The 22289-nt window shown below is 44.0% G+C and overlaps 1 protein-coding gene and 1 long non-coding RNA gene across 2 annotated transcripts in view; one reads left to right on the top strand and one right to left on the bottom strand.

Moving 5' to 3' along the window:
- cntnap2a (contactin associated protein 2a) overlaps nt 1-22289 on the top strand; it is a 464126-nt gene that overhangs the window by 412308 nt on the left and 29529 nt on the right. The window contains exons 18-21 of the mRNA XM_088644173.1: nt 3519-3755; nt 8286-8510; nt 10215-10348; nt 15635-15728. Coding sequence (XP_088500299.1) covers nt 3519-3755; nt 8286-8510; nt 10215-10348; nt 15635-15728 — 690 coding nt within the window. The remainder of the gene's footprint in view (nt 1-3518; nt 3756-8285; nt 8511-10214; nt 10349-15634; nt 15729-22289) is intronic.
- On the bottom strand, nt 14931-17086 carry LOC148657652 (uncharacterized). The gene is made up of 2 exons (XR_015941029.1): nt 16957-17086; nt 14931-16712 (listed from the first exon to the last, which is right to left on the bottom strand). It is a non-coding gene; the product is annotated as an uncharacterized LOC148657652 (long non-coding RNA).

Raw genomic sequence — 22289 nt, 5'->3', positions numbered from 1 at the left:
GACCTTCCCCTTCGCGTGTCAGGGGTTACAATTAATTAATGAGAAGAACGACCCACAGCAGCGAGCAGCGAGCAGCGAGCAGGGCAAGCCAGGATGTGGGAGGTTTCTCAAGCGAAGCTGGAGTCGGCGAGCTCAGAGGAGCTGGGGTTCGAGTGTCAGTGCACACACCTGCTATCCGTGGCAGCAGGGTTCTCACAGAGCACAGAGGAGGTGCCTGATGAAGCACAAGTCGTGGCTAGACAGCCATTACAGCTCACCACTAGAGCTGTGTGATGCAGCGGGCAGAATACTGTGATGAGAGCTAACAAGGTCGAGCTGGGCTTCTTGGTGTTTTGACCAGAAAGCTTTTACAGCAAGAGAAAAACATCTTCTGTCTTTTGAAACCCTTAAGAAATGATTATACCGAACACAAGACGTACCACTTCAATCTAACTACCTGTGTACTAGTATTCCTAAGTGAATGTTTTAGCTGCATACACATTCTATACCGTACTTCAATGACAATACCCACTGCTTCACTCTCTGTGTGCACCGTCTGCTCAGATTTCCTGAGCAATTCTTCCTACCTAGGTTTACTTTGTTTTTTCACAAATGCTTTCTGCTCAAAGCCGAAAAGGCAACGTTAAGTTGGAAATGTCAATTTATTTAAAAGGTTTGTCTCTGGCGGTAAATCATGGCACGTGATTTTTAATTATTTTCTTGGTTTATATCAAAATTGGTGACTTGAATGTGTCATTTACCATAATTTTGCTGTGTGTCTGTCTTTAATCATTTATATATATATTCCATTGAGTCCTTGAAAAACATTCTTTGAATTATTACTTCGCTCAACTTGTTTTTCTTTTCTGTTTTCATGATTTCTCATTTTCTTCTCCTTTTGTTCCGTTAACGTCTGTTGTAACCGGGCTGCCACACAGGGAAACGGACTCCATGGTCCTGTCAGGCTAGTAGGTACCTTTTCTGCATCACACATACAGTGTGTCCTGTGCGTCCCCTCCTCCCTGCATCAGGAGTAATTCCAGTCATGGTCGTGTGAGTGGAATATCATTGCCGACCTTCTTGGAGCTTGGCAAGAGGATCTCGGCAATAGCAGTCTCTCCAGTCCTTTTGGGTGTCTGAACAAGTGTTGTGACCAGTAAATCCTGAACAAACTAAGTTCTGAACAAACTCCAGCTAGCGGTGCTATAAGAACGTCTGTCTTGATTATTTCCTGTGCATTTTCCTTCTATCCTGAGCAATGCCATTGACTGACACACAGTGGGTCATGGTAATTGCAAAGTGCATTCCATTTTTTGTGTTTAAAATGACATGATTGGAATGTTTCTTAATGGAAGCAATGACAGCCTTTGATAACACTTAGAAATGTCTTATTCTTCGAATTCATTAAAAGCAGTCGCAGTGCGCCATACAGGTCCATGAATATTTAAATGATCTGAAAGATAGCTATCTATTAATGGACTGAATGTTGGGAAAGTACAGAAACCCCTTACTAGCATGTATTCCTATTAATGAATGTATATATATAAGGTAATTTGAAATTTGGTAAAAATGAAGGGATTTCCATTGGCGTAGAGCATCACACTGGGTCCCAGTTTTTGATACCCTGAAGGCTTCAGTGCAGTTTGAATACTGCAGGTGTTGCAGTCTTGTGTTGACTGACGTTGAAGCAGGACTTGGAGCTGAAGATTTTCCATGTTCCTCCATTCCTCTCGGGTGATGATCAGCACCTGAACACGTTGTGTCCTGAGCCGGCCTCGGGTGGTTGTGAAGGCTGGACTCCATACCGACCCATACTGACCCACTGATAGGGCCCTACAGTGCTGGATGACACACTGCCCACATAATGTCTCTGTCTGTCCTGTTGGATTTGGGGATGTGATTGAATGCTAGAGGCATTATTAGTCTATGGGTGTGTCCATGTCTCAGGCACTGTCTCTCTCTTTGAGGTTTAGAAACAGTGTCTGGCGGCACTTATGCCAACTTTTCCAGTCAGGTTCGAGACATGATGCCTTATATTCAAAACATTGTCCCATTGGGTGGCGGCTGCTCTTTGACATGAACTGAATAGGAGGTTATTTCTGTGGTAACCAAGTCCCATGGTCTGATTGGCCGCCCTACGCTGGTTTCTTCAATGAAAGTGGATGTGCAGGACTCACGCCAGTGTGATATCCCTTTGAGAGAGGGAAGGGCGACAGGTTACCATGGTCATGTTGGGCCTATTACTGGCGATGGCAGAAGTGCAGAGATCTCTGCCCTGGGGACAGAGAGCGGTAATATTCATGGCCTCTCTTCTCTTTCAGCAACCTGGGTTACAGGAATAACCTAATGTTTTCTCTAATTCAAAATTAGAATTCATGTGTCAAGGCTGCAGGAGATAATTGATAAGACTGAAGCAGGCCACATGTCTAATTTTTTCTTAATCCTCAAAGGCAAGAAATCTGCAGTTGTATTTGTCAGTTATCAGTTGTTCAATGATTATCATGTTTTAATGAATCCAAGTGTGCTCAACTAGTGAGTGAAATAGCAAGTAATTTTTTGAGCTATAAACCCAGCTAATTTTTGCTTATGGTTATTTTACTCCATATTTGGGTAGGTTGTTTTCATGCAAATAGAAGATTTACATCAGATACAATTTAATGCATGCCCAGCAAAACACGATCCTTCTTGCAGGATGTCAAGCCAGAATGAGCGACTCTTAGAGAACATGTTTTGTTTTCTTATAGAAACCAGTTTGCATGCAGGTCAAACAAATTGCTGCAATGCAAGGCTAAAATCCAGTCACGTTCAAAAAACAGAAAATGTGCTTGTTTTGAATTCTTTGACAGCTGTACTTGCTGTTCTTCCTTTGTTGTTATCTGCTCTCTGCACCTTGTTTTGTGCTTTATCCACGATGTGGGATGCTCGATTTCAAGGTGAAGCAGAGGCCCAGATCCCTGTACTGAGAATGTTGTTACAAAGGGGAGTTTCAGAGCCTGATCACAAGCTCAGGCAGCCTGCAGTCAGTTATGTACTCAATGTAGTCTGACGGAGCCCAGACAATTGCATTTTGGAAACTTGGGGTCAATGTTCATTGGTTTTTTTACCATATGCAAAACACAAGGAAGAGATTCCATGTAGGATAATTTCTGTGGGAAGTCAGTCAGGGTTTCTCTGTGTGTTATTTAAACTTCAAAAACGAAAAACAGTGCTCGAAATGCGAACCTTAAAAGCGAAAAGGAGCACTTCTATAAAAATCCCAGAGGGGCTCCTGTATCGAACTTTAAAAAAAAAAAATTAAATCCAGACTTCGAGGATGTTCTTCATTATCACCTGTATAGTATAATTAGACCTATTTTTCAGACTGACAAGTTAAAGTATTTGGATGTGTTCTGCATTTTAAGGTTGAGAAACATAATCAAAATAACTCAATGCTCAGTCTGATGTATTTTTAGAAGATGCACTCACTGGAATTTCAGAATTTCATGCTGTTTTTGTTGTCAAAAGCCTCAAGGCTTCGGCTCCCTTGCTTTCTGGTACAGGTGCCGCAGGAGGACAGAAGGGTTTCCTGGGATGTATCCGTTCTTTGAAAATGAATGGCGTGACCCTTGACCTGGAGGAAAGGGCGAAGGTCACCCCAGGCGTCAAGCCTGGCTGCTCGGGACACTGCACCAGCTACGGGATGTACTGTCGGAACGGAGGGAAGTGTGTGGAGAAATACAACGGCTACTCCTGTGACTGCTCCTCGACAGCGCATGACGGACCCTTCTGCACCAAAGGTAAGTCCGCAGCTTGTGGAAACGAGCTGTCCTCGGCTGAGGCCGCGTCGTATTGGGAGCAGAGTTAAAAAAGGGCAACAGCAGTTGCGTGGCATAAGGCCATGTGTTTTGTAAAACGTTCACTAGTCCTTTGTTCTCTGCAAAACTAGCCCTCTTTGTTTCTTTCTGTTTGCTGTTAATTCGCGTTACAGCACACGTTAAAGAAGGACAACGTGTCCTTCTTTAGAAAATAAAAAATAAATATTTTATTTTCTTTTTTATAAAATAAATAGATTTCTAAGTTGGCTCTTAGTCAAGGTCAGCAGCTCAAAGCACTCTAGGTGCAGATCTGAAAATGAGGAGAGATGTGCCAAGGGACATGGGAATAAAATGAGGCTTTATTTACTCATTCCCAGTTAAACAAACTACCCTTTTAGCCTTTTTCTTGTACGCTTCAAGACGCAGCTTGCTCTTGTTTCAAGACAAAGTCTTCAGTGATAACACTGCTCATTTGATTGTTTGACTAGTGAGAAACAATCCTCTTCTGATTCCAGAGTTCCCCTGTGATTCCTGACGATACTATAGTACTCAGACTGGGCTTTGTCTCTCAGCTCAAAACCTTGTCTTCTGTTCTGTCCCGACAAAACAAGAGAGTGAGAGCTCTGCAGGTCGACAGGCAATCAGCTGTGGCATTCCTCCACGTGTTGTTGGCTCTTTTCATGTTTTCTGCCACAGCAAGCCTGAGGTGATGTGTGCAGTATGTGCAGGAGAATGATGGGTGACAATGACATGTGTAGATCATGAGTGGTTTTCCTCCATTTGAATATGGTGATGGCTTTGCCAACATCAAAGGGCCTCTCAAGTTCTTCTTGCTCATGTCTGAGACTGAGATCAAGTACTCCCAGCCCCAGGTGGAGCTACACACACTCCTCTCAATCCCCAGAGAGAGAGCAGCTTTTGTTACCTGCCTGCCGCTGCAGTGTATGGTTTGTGTACATGTTTGAGAAATGCAGAACATCCCACGTTGGCGCTGATTAACATTTTTTACATATTTTACACATCGATTCTGGGGCAGTTCAGTCAATAATTTATTTTCCTTCTTTTTTGCCTGCAGGTTAAAGTAATTGCATTCCACAGTTTGGAAAGAAGTAGTTGCTAAATAATAAATTGTTCGAGCACTTAGGAGCACTGGGCACATTGTTTTTTAATTGTGTGCACCTTCTCCCTGAATTGGCAGCTGCAAACAGCCCCGAGCAGGTTCGTGATAAAGTGGGGCAGTGCTTCTGCGGCGGTGATGGAGACTCAGTGCATGGTAATGAGGCTGTGATAGCAGCGCAAGCATCATGTCTCTCGCAGCTATCGCTCTCTCCAATCTTGACGCGCTCCCCTCCAAGATGTTTGTCATTTCTGTCAGGCGAGCACTGGAGGTTAAGCACTGTTCACAGCTCGAGCAAAACTGATACTTTCGACATGACCGGAAAGATGAAGGCAGGAGCCCATTGAGGAGTTTTGGAAGGCTGGCCGGCGTGGAGCTGACATGCATTCTGATGGTCTTCTGTGTTTGGATCAGAGGAGCACGGCTTCTGAGAGACGTCCTGTTGCCTTTTTGTCTTTGTTTGGTCGTTAGTTTTTGAGAAATGGAGCGGATTATTTTTCCCGGGAAATTGCCAACGAGTGCTATTTATACTAAGGGTGTGGATTCGTCTCCTGCTTCCTTGTGGCTGTTTGTGAATTAGCCATCTTTCTTGCCCTGGATTACAATCTCAGGGAAGCAGAAACCCTCTTTAACTTTTTAACCTTTTTAAGGTATCCTAAAGACAGGTCTTTGTTCATTACCCTATGCTATTTACACTTATTTAAAGTTATTTACACTTTTCATTGAAGTGTCTGACTCTATAAGCTTGTCACAGCTCAGTTCACGTGTGACCACTCAATGTATTTTGGCAAAACGTGAACCTGGTTCGGACAGAATAAGTCTGTCTCCAGGAAACAGAAAGATCTGTAACCCCTAATTAGAGCCCCACACTTACCTACCTTTTGATACAAGTTGTCAGTAAGGACCCTCGGAGTAGCTTCACTATGAATATTTAATAGAATGACCAAAAAGAAGCTACAGTACCTCAGAGTGTTTGCACAAAACCCTGAAACAAGCGCCAGGTGTTCAGTGTGTGTACTCTTCAGTAGTTAAATACCGCGTATACATGTACATACACATGAATAAATATATGCATACTAGCCATGAATGGTTTTGTGTGTAAAAAGCTATGTGATTCTTCCTTGGCTCTCACTTCTCCACCACATTCTGCATACACAATTTTCACACCTGCTTTCGAGTATCTCCTTCACATGCCGGAGAGGAGTGCTTGCAGCCTGCAATACACCACAGCCGCCACATTTTACGATGATCACAGTAAATGCTTCTCCATTCCATTGAGTCTGTGGCATCTGAGCTTAATTACACACACAGCTGAAGTTGCGAATTTCTGTTTGCCTGCTTAATTAGATGGCGATGTGGTCTCAAAAGACCCAGTGAGATCTTTATTATCCCTGTTGAGAGAAGAATGCAATGATAGGGTAATTTTCATGCTGATGAGTTAAAAACACAACTTTAACATGTAACCATGCGCATGGGATGCACTGATTTTGCGGTGCTGGTTTTCCCTCAGAGACTTTTGATTTCTGTTTTCTGGAACTAAACTCATTGCAAGTATAAAAAGAATACAAGAGATACAGAGGTAAGACATATCCGTGGTCTGTTTTCTCATGCATATTACATTTTTAATGTCAGTTAAGAAAAACACTGCAACAGAATTAGCATATTCTCCATAATTACCTCTACTGCTCACCCAATGCTAACTAATTTGATTTGAGTGAATGTTCGGCTGTAATTTCAAACGCATTGTAGCAGATCAGCTTTTTGACCTGCCTTAAGAGCACTGAATAAGAAATTGAGTGGTGTCATGGCTAAGTAGAAGAAAAGACACTGTTAAGTTTTTGTTTAATATTTCCCATCTGAAGTTTTTTTATTGCATTGCAATATGATCTTTCAGTTGCATCGATCAAGGCCACCTTTATGCATTTTGAATCAGCTTGCAGAGTCTTAGAGCTGCATAGTTTGAGACGCAATTCGCCAGCATCAGGTGGCACAAATAAAACACATGTGCAAGGCCCAGACATCACATTAGCCAGTGCATGGTTGGCCCAGCTGGGGTTTAGGCTGCTGGTCTCCTCGTTAGAGGTATTTGTGTTAGAACTAAGAGTGTATGTCAGCAAGAACAGTGTGGTAAGTCACCAAAGGATACAGGAAAAGCCGTATCAGAAGTCTGGGGAAAATGTGCTTTTGAGATAATGATATACTAATGTAATACGGTGATATGGGAAGTTGAGAGTAGGCTGTAAGTTGCACCATCAGTGTAAATTCATTAATCAATAAATCGATTAAGCAGTGTTGGTTGATTAATAATTATCTTATTTTGTATTCAGGATTATACTCATGATTATTTCCTTGAAATACGATCAGCTTCTTCCCAGAAGGAGCTGTAACTCAATGCAGCTTTCAAAGATGACTAACACCATCTGCGGCTCTTGATCTGAGGTCCTCCCTATCCCCTGCCTGTGTGGGCATGTCCTTCTATCCTCAGCCTCTCCTCTGCTCTGTACCAGCCATGCTCGGCTACTGGAGACAATCCATCCAAACGCTGCACTGCTCCAGACATGATGACATGTGACGGTCTGCACAACGGCAGTAAATATCTTTCACCTGTTTCGATTATCTGCAGTGATTTTCTCTTACTCCTACTCCAGAAAGCCATATTTGAGCATTCTTCTGCATTCTTGTTCTGAAAGCTCACTGAGAAGAGCTTGATGATTTCCAACTCAGAGGTTTATTCCACTTTCCTAGTGGCTTCTCGTGATCCTGATACTTGTATCCTGGTATTTAATTAGCTCTTTTTGAGAACTTTTGTTTCTGTCTCGCATGCACTCTGCAGTGCTCATTCTCCACCCAAGTGTCACATAAGTTTCTGACTGCAAATCAATTGTTTGGGAGGACTTATGTTAATTATTTTTATTGCCATTTGACCCAGCTTTCTGCAACCACCAGTAGCTGTACTGGTCTGTAGCAATGAGATTATGCCTTACGGGTGTGCCCGCATGGAAACCCAGGGGTCAGAGTCTATTCACTATTATCAGCCAGTAAGGTGTAAATTGGTAACACTAGACATTCATGTGGAGGAGTGTTCAACCAATTTTTGCTTTAATTAGCCTTGGTTTGTTTGCTTATTCAAAACAGTAGATAATGAGATGACGGTTTGCTCTCTAGAGCGTGCACAAGTTCTGCATTTTGTTTTAATTCCCATGCTCGCAGATCCAATGGAAAAAAAAAGCCTCTCTTCGATTGCACCCCTGGGTTTTCTCTCCAGTGATCAATTCAAGAATCCGAGGCTGATGTTTGCCTCTGCCTGGGGTGTCGGCAAGGAATGGGTCCTGAATTAATTTTATCCGCAGTAGAAGCCAACTCAGATAAACCTGTTCTTTCTTTCCCCCTGTCAGACGTGGGCGGCTTCTTCGAGGCCGGAACGCTGGTGAAGTACAGCTTCCAGAGGGACGCTGCGGCGGGCCAGGACGGCAAGGCCGCCCCCCAGAGCATGCCCACCGAGCTCAACCTCACCAGAGAGGACCTGGCTCTCAGCTTCAGCACCACCAACACCCCCTGCATTCTCGTGTACATCAGCTCCAAGACCCAGGACTACATGGCCGTCGTGCTGCGCCACAATGGCAAGTCGGAGCGCCGAGCTCTGATTCGCGTCTGAAAACCGGGAGCCCACATTAGTATCCTAAAAGAACAGAAGGATAATTTATAACAATTGCTTTCACTTATATAGTGCTTTTCTGGACACTACACTTAAAAGCGCTTTACAGGTAATGGGGACTCTCCTCCAGCACCACCAGTGTGCAGCCCCACCTGGATGATGCGATGACAGCCATAGTGCGCCAGAACGCTCCAAACACATCAGCTATCAGTGGGGAGGAGAGCAGAGTGATGAAGCCAGTTCAGAGATGGGGATTATTAGGAGGGCATGATTGGTGAGGGCCAATGGGAAATTTGGCCAGGTAACACCCCGACTCTTTTCGAGAAACGTCCTGGGATGCCCACAGAGAGTCAGGACCTCGGGTTTTACGTCTCATCCAAAAGACGGCGCCTGTTTTACAGTATAGTGTCCCCGTCACTATGCTGGGGCATTAGGACCCACACAGACCGCAGGGTGAGCGCCCCCTGCTGGCCCCACTAACATCTCTTCCAGCAGCAGCCTCAGTTTTTCCCAGGAGGTCTCCCATCCAGGTACTAGTGGAATTTGCTTTGTGGTACAGCAAGGGAACACTGATGGAGCAGATGTACAACACTACATATAATATTAAAAAGTCAATACAAACTTAAATGAAAAGCCAAGCAGAACACAATCACAGTAACATGCAATCTGTACAGCAACATTAACCATACATGTGGCAAACAGAATTGTAAAAGAGCAGCCGACAGGAGCCGAAATAGCTGAAGGTGATTCCAGAGTAAACAGTGATACTTTGATGACTTGAACATGTTTGCTTCTACTCAGCTGTATATTTGAAATACTATAAACTTCTGAATTAATGGTAAATTGTAGAAATGTGCTATCAACATGCTTTTGCTGCGTTTGATATGATTTGATTAAGGAGTTTCATTTAAATCAATTGCACCACCAATATTTCCATAATGATGTTAAGCATTAGGAGTCGACAGCAGTCTTAAGAAAATGCTGCAGAAATTGCTTTACTAGAAAATATAACAATGTTTAATGAGCCAATGTTTCTGTAAAAATGCATGTGAAATATATACTGCATTGATGTTAAAAAGAAAATGTTTATGTCAAAACATTCTTAACATCCATAGTTTAGATGTTCTTCAAAGGAGCTGCGCTCGGTTTATAGAATATTATTACCTTATTAAAGTTGCTTTATAAATATTTATCATATAAGTATTAATATTTATCACTTGCATTTGCCTTTGGGATAGCCTAGGTATACCAACAGGAATAAACCTCTTAATGTCATGAGGTGAATAATTGTCTCTCTTCAAAGCAGCGCAGGAGACAATAGGGGAAAGACTGTTATGCCTCACTTATCACACATCTGCAAAGTTTAACTTACTTTTAAAGAAAAACATCTTCAGGACGATGAGTTTTTCAAATCATTTAGCTCAGAACTCTCCTATCACCACTGTTTTGAAGATCCCCGTACTTAGCAGCCGTTAATTTAATCCCATTTTGCACAGCGTAGAGTACAACATGGGTCTGACTCTCATGTTGAAGAGCCTTAGTTTCCCCACAACCTGTCATGATAAAATCACCGCTTACATTTCGATACATGAGCCGGTTGAAGTGTCAAGCTCAGGTAATTTGGACTCCTTGGAGAGGTCGTTAAGACCAGACTTGATCTTCTTGGCAGGAACTCTGCAGATCCGCTACAACCTGGGCGGCTTGAGGGAGCCTTTCAAGATTGATGTGGACCACAGAAACATGGCCAACGGACAGCCCCACAGCGTGAACATCTCGCGGGAGGAGAGAACCATACAGCTGCAGGTAAACCTCACGGGCGGCCAGCACAGGGGCTGACACTGGCAGGCATAATGAGCACCAGAAGGCTCTGAAGGCCTGGAACAAAGCCTCCGAGATGAAAGCCGCAATAAAATGAGATGCGGAATTATTTGTGTTCTTTTAGGACCGGGCAAGGAGTATTCAACTCGCTGGGATGCAGAAAGATCCAGATGTTATTGGGTTGCTTCTTTTTCCAGGGTACAGCCTTTTAAATATTGATGGTCATAATACAGCCACGAAAACAGGAATATTCAGCTCTCTTGGATGTCCAATATGCTGTGCAGACACTGGTGAAAACCCTTATTAGGGTACTGTGATCTCTAAACGGCAGAAAGTCATATTTTTTAGGACATGTGGTATTTAGGAAAACTGACCAAAAACCTGTCTGCCTTATTGAAAGTCCCCTAGCAGTGAACAAGCTGGTAAGTGGAGGATGAGCCGTTCATCTGCCAAGTAATGTTGTCTTAGTATAAGAATAAGGCTGTTGGAGAGTTGGATCTGCAAGATCCTGGAACTCTTGAGCCTTTACGTATAAGGTCTAAATAAACAGGCTTGTGTAATGAATCAAAATAGAAGACAGCATTCGCTGGCCTTCTAAAAATGGCAGTAGAAAATGCCATCTAAAAATCACAACATCTGCAGTGACTCCCTCTTCGTCAGGTGTGAACTCCCCCAACTACAGCGTCACACTGAGCTCTGCGATCTCTGATGGAAGTAGGCAGGAGGGGTTTGGAAGGGAGTAGGAAGAGGGCTGCGGATAGACGCGAAAGGCTGTCTGTTTCCCCGGTCGACCCGTAGGCTGCTGCTCCCCGTCTTACCAGTTTAGATGAACACAAAGAAAGAAGCACAAAAAGGGTCATCCTGGGGGGTGGCAGGGCTCTGTCATCGGGAAAGAGCCCCTGTCTGTCCGAATCCCCTCCCCGGTGTAGCCCCATCGCCCTGAACAAGCCCTGGTGTGTGAGGCCAGCCTGCTTCTGCCTCAGCTCTCAGCTCTCAGCTCTCAGATAAGAAGCAGTGGGCTCTTCTCTCCTCAATCAACTCTCTGAGCTCCTGGTGCTGCGTTTTCTCCTCCGTTCCCATCCCCAGTGTGGTCCATTCGTTAAAAGGATCCATTTTTAGCTCTGTAAAACTGGCTTTTCAGCCAGAAAATTGAGACACAGGGCCAACTCCACTCCCCAGGATACCGGCACACAACTGTTTAAGACGCAGACCTGCGATCTTTCAGGTCTAGCAAGGGAAGAGAGTTTGGATTCAGTCTGGGAATTCAGTTTGTGTTAGTATGTCAAGTAGAGAACTTTGTGACTAAGATTTTGTTCCTAAACTTTAAGCTGTACATGTATAAATGCCATTATTTTAAAACATGATTGTTTAAAATAATAGGAAGCAATGATGATGATAATGAAAAAATTAGTGCTGTTTCTTTCTTTGTTTATTTGTCTATCAGGAAATCAAAATCAGTGCCCTTACAATTGTAATGCCTGCTATGTGTCCTTTCTGAACATGTCCCTTGATCAAAGATGAAAGCCTACTATAAGTTATTAAACATATAAAATTAATGTGTTCTTTAGAATTCACTTCTGAATAGCAGCTGGGCGTCCCTCTTCGGGAAATCAGTTTCATTCTTTTAACTGAACACTGTGTGAAATCATGATCTAAAGCCCAGCGAAATTTGCAGGAACAGTACCTGCAGAGCATACTTCTTAACTTCATCAATGTCACCAAAATGTCAGGATGTTAACCCTCTATCAGAGTAGTGCAGAGGTTGTAAATTCCAAGGTTGGTTTTCCATGATCCAGTCCACAACATGGATCAGTGTGCAGTCCAGCATACAGAGATTACTGATATAATGAGCTGACAATGGATTCACTACAATTGGTCCATCATAGTGTGTTCCCCTGTTTTGCACTATAGTATAAGGAGATGTTTTCAGCGTGCCTTTTACTGCCTGTAAAACACTTATTCTGTAACCTTGAAATGTTAGTAGGATTTCTTATACGTTATATCTAGTTTTTACTCATGGTATTATAGCACCATGCATGCTTCAGTGCCTTGATATACTGCTCTGAAACAGAACAAACAGAAAAAGGATCAATTTAAAAAGTAAAAGGCACCACTGGTTGTATACAATAAGATTATAGCTTGGTTGTACCCTTGATAATAAACTGATTTTTTTTCATCTGGAAGAGAAGTGCTTGGACTGAGAGGGGGCACCGCGAACTTCATTTTAGACCAGTGATCTCCAAACAGTCAAACACAATCGATAGGTCCATCTCAGAGGATTGAACATTAAGATAAATAGTAACCTACTTGGGAAAACGCCAGCTCTGAATGGTAGTTGTAGCTGTGACAGTGCCCATGGGTTGCATGTGCAAAGGTGCTAGATAGTTAAAAATAAGTTGAGTGTCAGTTTGCAGGACATCATATATTTTTTTTTATCTTTAACCCAACCAAATATCCATCTGTGACACAGCCACTATACGGCCTCCAACACCCAGTCTCTCACAGTCACTGATGTTGTCCAAACACGCCTACAAACAGCAAATAAACTGGGATTTTATTGTAGACTTCTCCTTTTTTAATTGATTTATTTGCTAAAGCAAAGATGACAAGCATGGGGAGATGTGATGAGGCCCAGTAGCAGTCAGGAAAATTAAATCTATTTTCATATTTTCTTAAGTCTTGTTGAATGGACAGCCTCTTCTGTTCACTGTTATTTTCTTTCCATTAATTCGTATTGAAGAACTGTTATAGTGCCTAGTGCGTATTATGTTTTCCCCAAAATGCAGTTCCCCTGGTGAACAAGATTCTCAGACCTTTCCCAGCAGTCTCATCGATGCTCCTTTACTCTAAATTTGTTCTCACCTCGCCTGGACATCAAATGAATATTAGAGCACTGTGCTTGAAGCACTGACATTCCACTCCATCAGCCTTTTAGAACAAAAATGTTCAATTAATTTTGCTTATAGCTGTTCCTTTGCCAATTAGTTCTTTGCGTGATGTAGATGTGAGATAGGTCTTTTCAAGGTCATGTCCAGAAGGAAACCTCCCTCACAGCGAGACTCTTTGGAATGGTGATAAAGTGCCCTTCCAGAGAATGAAATCAAATATAAAGGAGATTGAATGGGAAGAGCAGTTTGAAGGGATGGGGAATTGATAGGGGCATCCTGCCTCTCTAAACATATGCAATTTGTTTTCTAAGATAAAGGTAAATGTTTCGGAAGCTATTTAATTGTGCAGCATTATTTCCCTTCTTTTCATTAACAGGAGTGAGCACAAGGCGAAGTTCCTGAGAGACAGAACCATAAAATTTGAGTAAGATCAAATTACTGTCATAAAAGGGAGGAGGCTGTCAGTCATTTTAGCAAATGAAAAGGCTTTGGGAACTCTGGGAGAAAGCATCACATCAATCAATTTGACGCACTTCAACAGCTAACACCTCAGATGAAACAGTACACGCATTTTTTTTTATACCTTTATAAAACATTGTTAAGTGTACACATATTTTATCAAATGCAAATGCGCTCTCAATGAGATCTGGAAAATTATCTTCAAATACAAAACAATTTCTCAAAAGGAAAAGGTGTTTGTACGACTACCCACTTCAGAATAGGGATCCAGGATGCTACTCCTCACTTTTCCAGAGACAGAGAGGAGGAAAGGCACAGGAACACAAGGAGAACATGTCAACTCCACACAGACAGCACCCCAGGTCTGGAATTCAACCCAGGTCCCTACCACTGCGCCGCAGTGATACCCCTAAATCATATCATGATGTCCTAAAGCAGTAAATACACTGTCTGGGAATCTGGCATGAGGTGGGTCTTGTATGGTTTGTGTTGTTGACTGAATATCTGGTTTATAAATCCAGGATCAGGAGATTAAACTTTACTGGGGCTGTTAGAAGGCAGGAGGTCCAGGACTAGCCCAGTACGCAGCAAACCTCAATTGCTGGTTCTGGTCGGTCACCGTGTCTGAGGCTCTTCTCTCCAGCTCAGCTCAAACACCCACACACCGACCCCACAGTATCCCAGTAACATGCCGGCTTGTTTCAACTTTTAGTTATTTTAGTTTTTTTTCCAACAACATTCGTTTCCAGAGCTGGAGGCAGACTCTCCTCAACTTGCTTGCCTTATTTCTGACAATCTTAATAGATTGTAGATAGATAGATAATAGATAAATTGACACCTGAAGATGGCTCCACGGCCGAAACGTTGTGTTCTCTTTCTTCTTTTTTTCAGCATGGAATAAACCTATTACTTGTTCCTTTGAAGCCTACGCATGCTGACGCAGCTACCCACCTGAAATCTTAATAGACTGTCAATTTATGAACAAACACAGGTGGGAATGAGAATGTAACACACTCCCACAAAGTCCTTCTGCAGAGGTCCGATTGGTTACCTTTCAGGCATCACACCTAAACGAGGACGTTTCTGAATCTCTGAAATGTTGTACCCATTGGGTTAGTACCCATTACAAATCCCATTCAGTATTTAACAACAGAAATCAAGACTATGTCATAGCTAGAACGTTTATAGAAACTGGCCTATAATTAAAACTCCAGCTGATCTAGAGACAGCTGTCCTCAAGGACTACAGCTGGAAACCACTTTTATTCAATATGTATGTTTGTAAATACAGGTAGGATTCTGCTCTGGAAAGAAAACTACAATCTTACCACCAGGGGGAGACAAAGCTCTGATGAACGCCTGCTCATTTACAGTATTCTGCAGGCCAGTCAAGAACCATTGACCTTTTGTTCTCTTAACCGTACACAGCATGTCAGTAAAATGTTAAATTGTTTATCGGTTCTCCACAGGGAGACCCTAAGGTGGAAACATGCCTTTTTTGCCTCTTTGTTTGTGAGATCCCGGGAATTAATCATAAAAATGGAGAGAGTGTGATTTAATCCACCTGTGATTCTCTCAATAAAGTGCGGACTCCTGTAAGCAATATATACCAGTGCTGTCTGTCAGCACAGCTGCCTTGACCGTCACACACCGAGTCTGCTTTCCAGTTGGGCAGACTGTTCCGCTGGCCTTCGGGCTGAAAGGTTTTTCTCTTCTCTGCTCCCTTTCAACGACTAAGTCCCCAGTGACCGCGGGCTCTGTGCTCTTCCTTTACATGTCCGGCGTGTAGAGCGTCACGTACGGAGGAGCTAGCACGCTTCCCCGACTCGTGGCCTGCGGGGGCAGAGGAGGACGCCGCTCTGAAGCTGGCTGGGCGCCGGGGCTGGAGTGGGCACTGGGAAATGAGCATCTTGTCTCTTTCACAGCTGGATCACTACCCTCCAGTGAGCTACACTCTGCCTGAGGTCTCCGACGTCCACTTCAACCTAATCAAGACACTGTTCCTGGGCAAAGTGTTCGGTAAGTCCGTCCAGCCTGTTTTAAAATGTGTCTCTGGTTTTTTTTTTTCCCCTTGTTTCTTATTTTCCTCTTGTCAGGGCACTTCACGAGGCCCTTAACAAACTATGAATAACCTACAGTATTTCTAAGAAGGGCGGGTTTGCTTGGCTGTTGTTTTGTTGTCCCTCGCAAAAGACTGTTCACACAAATGTTTTATGGGAAAAGGAAACGACTAAGCAATCACTGTGCTGCGATATGAAATACCAGCAGGAGGACAGTTATGAAGGCTGTTGACTGAGGGGGCCAGTATGTCCCCTGTGAAACAGCTGCTGTGGGAGTGGCTGAAGCTGGGGTGACCCACTCTTAGGGGTACCGCCTAGTGTTTTGGCGAGTTTCTGTCCACTCATCTTCCTTCAGCCTATACCCCAGGTGAAACCCTTCGCTGTTCTGGCCCACTCGCTGTTCTGTGCCCTGTGTACCTGCTCTGTACGTCCTCTGACCTTGCTGCTTCCTTCTTCTCCACTCTGACCAGTGATCTTGTCTTCGTCCAGTCAGCCACCTGATCATTTCAGTTTGCAGCGGAGACCTGGCAGGACCTGCCAGACTTTGGCGCTGAAAGGACACCTCGGTGCCCCCTCTGAATCACTGCGTCAGGCAAGGCTTGCTACATTTGCTTAGTAGCTCAGGTTTACCGTAAGCGTTTCCAGACTTCATCTCGCATTTATTGGTTTTGTGCTGCATGTGCCACAGTCCAGTTTTCTCCTGAAAGCGAGTGGTGCAGCAGCTGCAGACACACGACACAGACAGCAGACATCATGAAAGAGGTGCCCTCTCTGAAGCCCCCACGCTCACCGATGGCCGTTCTGTGGTGAGGGCAGTCCACATGCCCCCCCATCCGCTGGATTCCCATCGTCGTTCTATTACTTTAGCGGCTCTTCTTGAATTTTCAGTCCCTTTCCTTTCGATCGCGGTGTCTTGATTCAAATTGAGAAGCGTCTGGAGGTCCTGTAAAACACATGAATACATTAAAAATAAACCCGGCAGTTTGCTTTTCGCAAAATAGATTTGCGTAAAAAAAAAGGGGGGTTTTGGTTTACAGCGGGCAGTGCAGTGAGGGGAAATCTATAAACTCCGACCTCTTGTTGAGGCAAGGTCAGATCATCTTCCTTGGCCTCCATACAACGATAACATTAAGAATATGATTACCGGGATAATACCGGTAAGTGAACTGCTACTGTATAAAAATTACCTTAAAAAGCTTCCGGTAAGTTAATAGCAAGACGGAATTTGAGCATCAGCTCCGTGCCGTGATCGATGGAGAACAGATTTTAAGCAAGCTCAGTGCGCCTTGGTGCAGGACATTGATCCCTGAGGTTCTCACACACCGGAAGTTACCTGTTGCGGTAGAGGTATGGTGGCAATGATGACTCAAGCACTGGGAAGCGACACCCCCCCGGCGATCACAGGGCGCCTTCAGAGAAGCGCCGATTACCGCAGAGGCTCCAGGTTAACTGTGGGAGAGGGATTCAGACGCACAGAGCACTTCTGAGGTCTTGCACCCTATTATAGTCTTCCCACTTGGCGATAGACCGTCCGTCTCACACAGGCAGTCACCAGTGCAAACAATCTCTGTCCTGCAGGCTTGGAGCTTCATTTAACAGTCTGGTGTCGTCTGTGGTTCCTTTTCGTGAAGATTAGAGGAGTTGTTTTTTCCCCCCACGAACCTTTATGATACGCATCAATCTGTCGTACGCTTTAGGGTGCGGTCTTGTTTTGGAGAGCTTGGTGCATGCTCAGCACTTATGTGTGAAACGGAAAACCATATACCTTCAGAGGGCCCGATGCAGTGTGTCAGCCACAACATTTGTAGGTTTTATCTACAGTATATACTTTTCTTTAAAGACTGTAATACTAAGAGGTTGTGTAATAGGATATCATGAACAGCAGAGGGCAGCAGAGGGACATAGTGGTGAAACGCGGTTGAGAAGGTAAATCGAAATTATGCTTTAATGCTCGTGTTTAATATCGGTAATGCGTTTAATAATATCTTAAATGTGTTATGTGAAAATTTTCCTAAATGTATCTTAAAATGGGGGAAATTCGGTTATTCTTTAATATACATGTGTTTCGTTGGAGTTTAATATACGGATCATCCAACGTACAATACAAACGTTATCACCTTTTTACTCATTGTGTAACTAGAATTACAGCACAGGTCTCGTTCCGCATTATGGTGGAAATAGCATTTTGTTTCGAGGTGATTAAAAACATTCGTATGAACTGCAGTTGAATGATATTCTTAAAGAAGCAATATCGATCCTGACCTTTGTTTTCTTGTGCATTTTATTCAAATCGCAGATTATTTCAGCAAATGGAGGCTTCCTTTTGGAAAATGTGTTATTAACAACAAAACAATCCGTTATTTTGACAAAAAAACAACCGTACATTTTCCATACTGCTCCAATCCTGATTATCGTTCATCGCAGGTCTGTCTTATGTTAAATGGCCAGGAGCTGAACTCTCTGCATTACCTCATATTCCTCAGAATATTGGATTACTCCATAAGTGCAGTGGATCCGGGGCTGTTATCAGACTCTGCTTTCTTACAGTTGTTAAAAAGAAAAGCATTTGTCCAGCAATGGGCAAAACAGCTTAAAGACACAGAGCAGCCAAATTTAGGAGCATAATGTTAAACAGCTTTAACAGACAGAGTTGGGCTGGGTACTGGCGTGAGGGGGTTGAGGAGCAAAACGTCAGCCTGTGTGAAATTCTGACATTTAAAAGCTCAAAAAGGAAGTGTAACTTTGTGTGGCAGCACGAGAGCCGGCACCCGGTCGGTGGGGAGGATGAGATCACGGTGATGTGCACGTCCAGCACAGCTCCTGCAATGAGAAGCTTCTTACATCCCTGGCTGGCCGCATCGATCGGTGCTCCGTTCCCATGGGGACGGTCCAGCCTGCCAGTGGAGGAGAGGAGAGGCGCACCACTAGTCAATGGTATCTGAAGGGCACCAGGAGGCCTGTGTCTTCAGCAGCAGCAGCCAGGCTCAAGAAAACACAGCTCCCCTTCTTTGCCTGCCCCATGTCCTCTGAAAGCCCGGACTCGTGTGCTTTGTTGGAGTTTCTGCTTTAATTCGCAGTGTCAGTGGTTCTCAATCCTGCTTCTGGAAGACTGGTTCTCAGTTCCAGTCCTGTATTGTGCCACCAGTACTTAGTGGTGCCTATAAGTGATCTGCTTGCTGACTTCCACTTTTTTTTCCTCCCTTGGTTTAATGTATTTCCCTATTTTAAGTGCATTATTTCCATCCAAGTTCTACAAACAACTTTATTCAATCTCTCCTCAATTTGCTGATTAAGAATATGCTGTCTTATTTCTAACTGAACTGCTTTTAATAGGTGATCATAGATGATGGAGAAGCACATGTGGGAATGACTTTATCACACACGCCCACAATGGGAGTGCTTCTGTATCAGACGTGCTTACAATAGGAGTGTCACTTTCAGACACGCTCATAAGGGGGGTGCTTCTGTATCAGACACACCCACAATGGGAGTGTCATTGATTCAGACACGCCCATAAGGGGGGGTGCTACTGTGTCAGACACACTTACAATGGGAGTGTCACCGATTCAGACACGCCCATAAGGGGAGGGGTGCTACTGTGTCAGACACACTTACAATGGGAGTGTCACTGATTCAGACACGCCCATAAGGGGGGGGGGGTGCTTCTGTATCAGACACACCCACAATGGGAGTGTCACTGATTCGGACACGCCCATAGGGGGAGTGCTTCTGTATCGCACACACCCACAATGGGAGTGTCACTGATTCAGACACGCCCATAGGGGGAGTGCTTCTGTATCTGACACACCCACAATGGGAGTGTCACTGATTCAGACACGCCCATAAGGGGAGTGCATCTGTATGACACAGGCCACTATAGTGGGGTGTCACTATATTTGGCACTCCCACAATGCGATGAAGTCCGTATCAGATATGCCTACAATGAGTGTTTTACCTCATCTTACAAGTCCAGTTGGTTATATTTCAGAGCGACCACATCTGCGTACAGTTTTGACTTACTTAGGTTTCATACGGAATAGAAAATCTCTGTCAGCTTTTTAAGAGCTGTAAGTAAATGTGAAGTAGATATAAACAGAAAAATAGATGGATAAACATGGATGTAAATAGAAAAACACGGAGGTGTTTTTAAACCCAAGGCCTGAGCACAGAAGAAAGGCCTGGACAAGCAAGCAGACGTTCATGTTTTTCGTGTCAGAAGTGCAGGGCAGCGTGAAAACAATGTCCGTCGTGCGAGGAACAAAGTGTAGGTGAGGAGTCATTGATTAGAGTGGAGAAGAAGTGCCAAGGAGCAGAGGGCAGCATCAGACGTGTGCGATCACGACAAAGCGAGAGAGCGCAGGTGTTGTCTAAACACATGAGTCTAGAGGCTCTCCAGGCTTCTTACCCGGGTTGGGGGGGATTTAATCACTGCCCTGTGCACTGGCACACTTTGAGCTCTCAGGGTGATGGCAAAACCATGTGCCTCCTAACAAGCGAGACAGCTGTCGTGCCCCCGTTTCCTGTCGGTCGATCACCGCAGGTCTGCCAAGTGCTGTTTCAGTGGAGTCAGCAAGTATACTGGATACTGTCTTGCGCTAATAGAAATCCATTCAGGAATGCGACAGCTGGAGTCTGGACATCGATCGGTGCTCAATCTTGTGCGGGCGCTGTCGGATGGGAAGCTTGAAATCTATCGGGCGGCTCTAACGAGTGTGAGTTTGCTGGGAATGTGTACAGAGGGCTCACTGTTTGTTGGTCTGAGGGGCTGAGCTGACTGACAATTTAGAATTCCAAACTGGGGGAAGGTATAAATTAACTGGTAGTTTCTTTAAATATGCCCTCATGCAAAATTGTATTCATACACTGAGACTGGGGCATCCACACTTGGCCCTCAAAACCTGACCCAATTGAGCAAGTTTTACCTACATAAATTTCTAATAATTGAAAATGATTGACCAAGGAAGAGAGTCACGTGGGCTGTACAGTGGCACAGTGGTCAGCAGTGCTGCCTTGCAGAGCTGGGGCCCTGGTTTCAATTCCAGACCTGGGGATCTGTGTGTGTGGAGTTTCTATGTTCTCCCTGTGTTCAGGTGGCAAAAAACATACCGGCAGGTTAACTGGCTCCTGGGCAAAATGTCCCTGCCCTGCGTTGGACTGGATTGCTGAGATAGGCTCCAGCTCCCCCACGACCCCGAATTACAAGAAGCAGTTAGGAAATGGATGGATGATTAAGAGTGTAACTCTGGTCGTTGAGGGATGTCGGCTATTAACATGTTTTGTTCTGAAAGTTCTCTGAATTGGTTAATTACCTGCTTGATTGCTCATTGTTTATTTAAATGGGTTCTCTGGGATGAAAAGTGCACAACCCTGCTCTAAAACCTGCACACACACACACTGGAGCAGTGGTCTCCCAGTCTAGCAAATAAAATAATTATTTGACACTATTAAAGAGGTAAATTGCAGAGGGAATAGATGATTTCCTAAGTCTATTTCATTTACGCCTGGGGACAAAGAGGTGTCTCATGGAAGGGAGTTGTGTAAATTCACAGTGGAGGGGGAATGTCATACACTCCACGATGCCCTCAGCCTTCTTTACAGCCCTCTGTAGAGGGAATGTGGGGCACTCTGGTGCACCCCAATAGTTCTGCTACTTGTGTCGACTGTTTTCCCCAGCCTGTTGCCATCTGCAGTGCTGATGTTACCAAACCAAATGGGTAAAACAGTACATTATGGCACATTCAGTAAAAGATATAAAGGAAAGGCTTAAACTAGCCTACCCACCTTAAAGTATCCAAACTTACTTAGAAAAATTCTCTATTGGCTTGTTTTATTAAGGGTATCACAACACTTGTCTCATCTTAAATTTGTATCCACGGCCAATCCCAAATGCTTGTAATCATTCACAGCCTGACCATTAATCGCAGTGGGGTGAAGAGGGGCTACAGGCTACATTTTTCCTAAAATCAATGATGAGTTTTAAAACATTCAACTACAAAGAGAACTCATCGCATCATTAAATAGAATAGTTTAGAAAGAGCCCATGGTGATTTTCCCAGATTCTTAATGGAACTTCAGTCTTCAAGGACAACAGTTTCCTGAAAACAACAAATTACTAAGTGTCCGTGATCATGACAGGAAGGTGACGTACAATATAAGACTAACTGCACTGGGGACCCCATGATTTGGGTTGAGACTCCTGTACTAGATTATGGTTTTGTTATCTGTCTTCACAAAAAACTGTGCATTTTGGCAGAAAATGTGTTTCAATCCGCATTGAAGTTTGGTTTTGTTATAACTAAAAATATACAGTCTAGGAGATACATATTCATACTTACTTCTTAATACATATTAGTATCCATGCACGCACATACATGTCCAATGCATCACTTTTGACACCGCTGTTGTCGACTGGCACCTCACGCTGTAGGCATGAGGATGTCTTCACGCCTCAAAGACCAAGGCAATCCCAGAATGCTCTAGCCTTAAAAGACCGTTCGAAACAGCATCGCTCAGCAGGTCT

The sequence above is a fragment of the Lepisosteus platostomus genome, chromosome 8 (assembly GCF_059453375.1).
Source record: "Lepisosteus platostomus isolate fLepPlt1 chromosome 8, fLepPlt1.hap1, whole genome shotgun sequence".
Taxonomy (NCBI): Eukaryota; Metazoa; Chordata; class Actinopteri; order Semionotiformes; family Lepisosteidae; genus Lepisosteus; species Lepisosteus platostomus.
The sequence above is the reverse complement of the archived record's forward strand: the minus strand, read 5'-3'. Positions and strand labels throughout refer to the sequence as shown.